Here is an 851-nt window from a genome sequence, read left to right as displayed (position 1 = left end):
GGGCCGTACAGAGCGTCCTCAGCTAAGGCGCGCGCATGCCGCTCGAGCGCCGTCGCCGGCGCCGGCGCCGTTTGCCCCTCGGGCCGCCGCCCGTGGCCGTCCCGCCGCTGGCCCCGCCGCTGCTGCCCCTCGCCCTCGTGCCCCTCCTGCTGCCGCTCCTTCCCCTGATACTTCCCTGGCTCTACAGCAGCGGCCCCCGCCGTCTGCCGCTGGCGCGCAGCTAGGAGGCTTGCCGCGTGCAGCAGCTCTGCGCGCCGCTCGGGGCAGCGCAGGGGCAGGGCGCCTGTCGCGGCAGCAGCCAGGAGGCCGGGCAGCAACCCATGCAGCGCCTGCCAAAGGGCCGCGCGCGGATCCGCATGCGCATCTGCCGCTGCCGCTGCCTGAACGTCTCCTGCTGGGGCCGCATGCGCCGCGGGCGGCCGCGCGGCGTCACAGCGCTCCAGCAGGGCCGCCGTGGCCCATGCGAGCTCAATCTGCGACTCCGCATTCAGGCGCACCGCGCCTCGCCAGGCGGCGTGCAGCAGCAGCAGCAGCGGCGACCGCAGGCTTGGCGCCTCCGCCGTCCCTGCGGATGCCGCGGCCGCCCACGCCACGCGGGCTAGCTGCTCTGGCGAGAGCGCCCCTCCTCCGCTGCCACCGGCGCCCACACCGCCGCTGCTGGGGACGCGCGGCCCCTCCGCCACGCGAGCGCCGGCTGTCAGCAACGGCAGGACCTCCCGCCACAGCGGCAGGCACGGCTGCTGCAGCGCCGCGAAGCAGTGCACCAACGCGGCGGCCTGCGTCGCGTCGGCGTACCCCCCGCGCCGCGCGTGCGCGGCGGCCGCGGCCGCCATGCCGCGGAGCAGGCGCGG

The 851-nt window shown here is 77.8% G+C and overlaps 1 protein-coding gene across 1 annotated transcript in view; it reads right to left on the bottom strand.

The window, feature by feature from the left end:
• MNEG_5533 (hypothetical protein) overlaps window positions 1–851 on the bottom strand; it is a gene marked incomplete at both ends in the record, with an annotated part of 4,486 nt that overhangs the window by 1,764 nt on the left and 1,871 nt on the right. Inside the window, one exon of the mRNA XM_014045987.1 lies at window positions 498–694. Coding sequence (XP_013901441.1) covers window positions 498–694 — 197 coding nt within the window. The remainder of the gene's footprint in view (window positions 1–497; window positions 695–851) is intronic.

The sequence above is a fragment of the Monoraphidium neglectum genome, assembly GCF_000611645.1.
Source record: "Monoraphidium neglectum strain SAG 48.87 unplaced genomic scaffold scaffold00834, whole genome shotgun sequence".
Taxonomy (NCBI): Eukaryota; Viridiplantae; Chlorophyta; class Chlorophyceae; order Sphaeropleales; family Selenastraceae; genus Monoraphidium; species Monoraphidium neglectum.
This window is presented reverse-complemented; position numbering and strand designations above follow the sequence as displayed.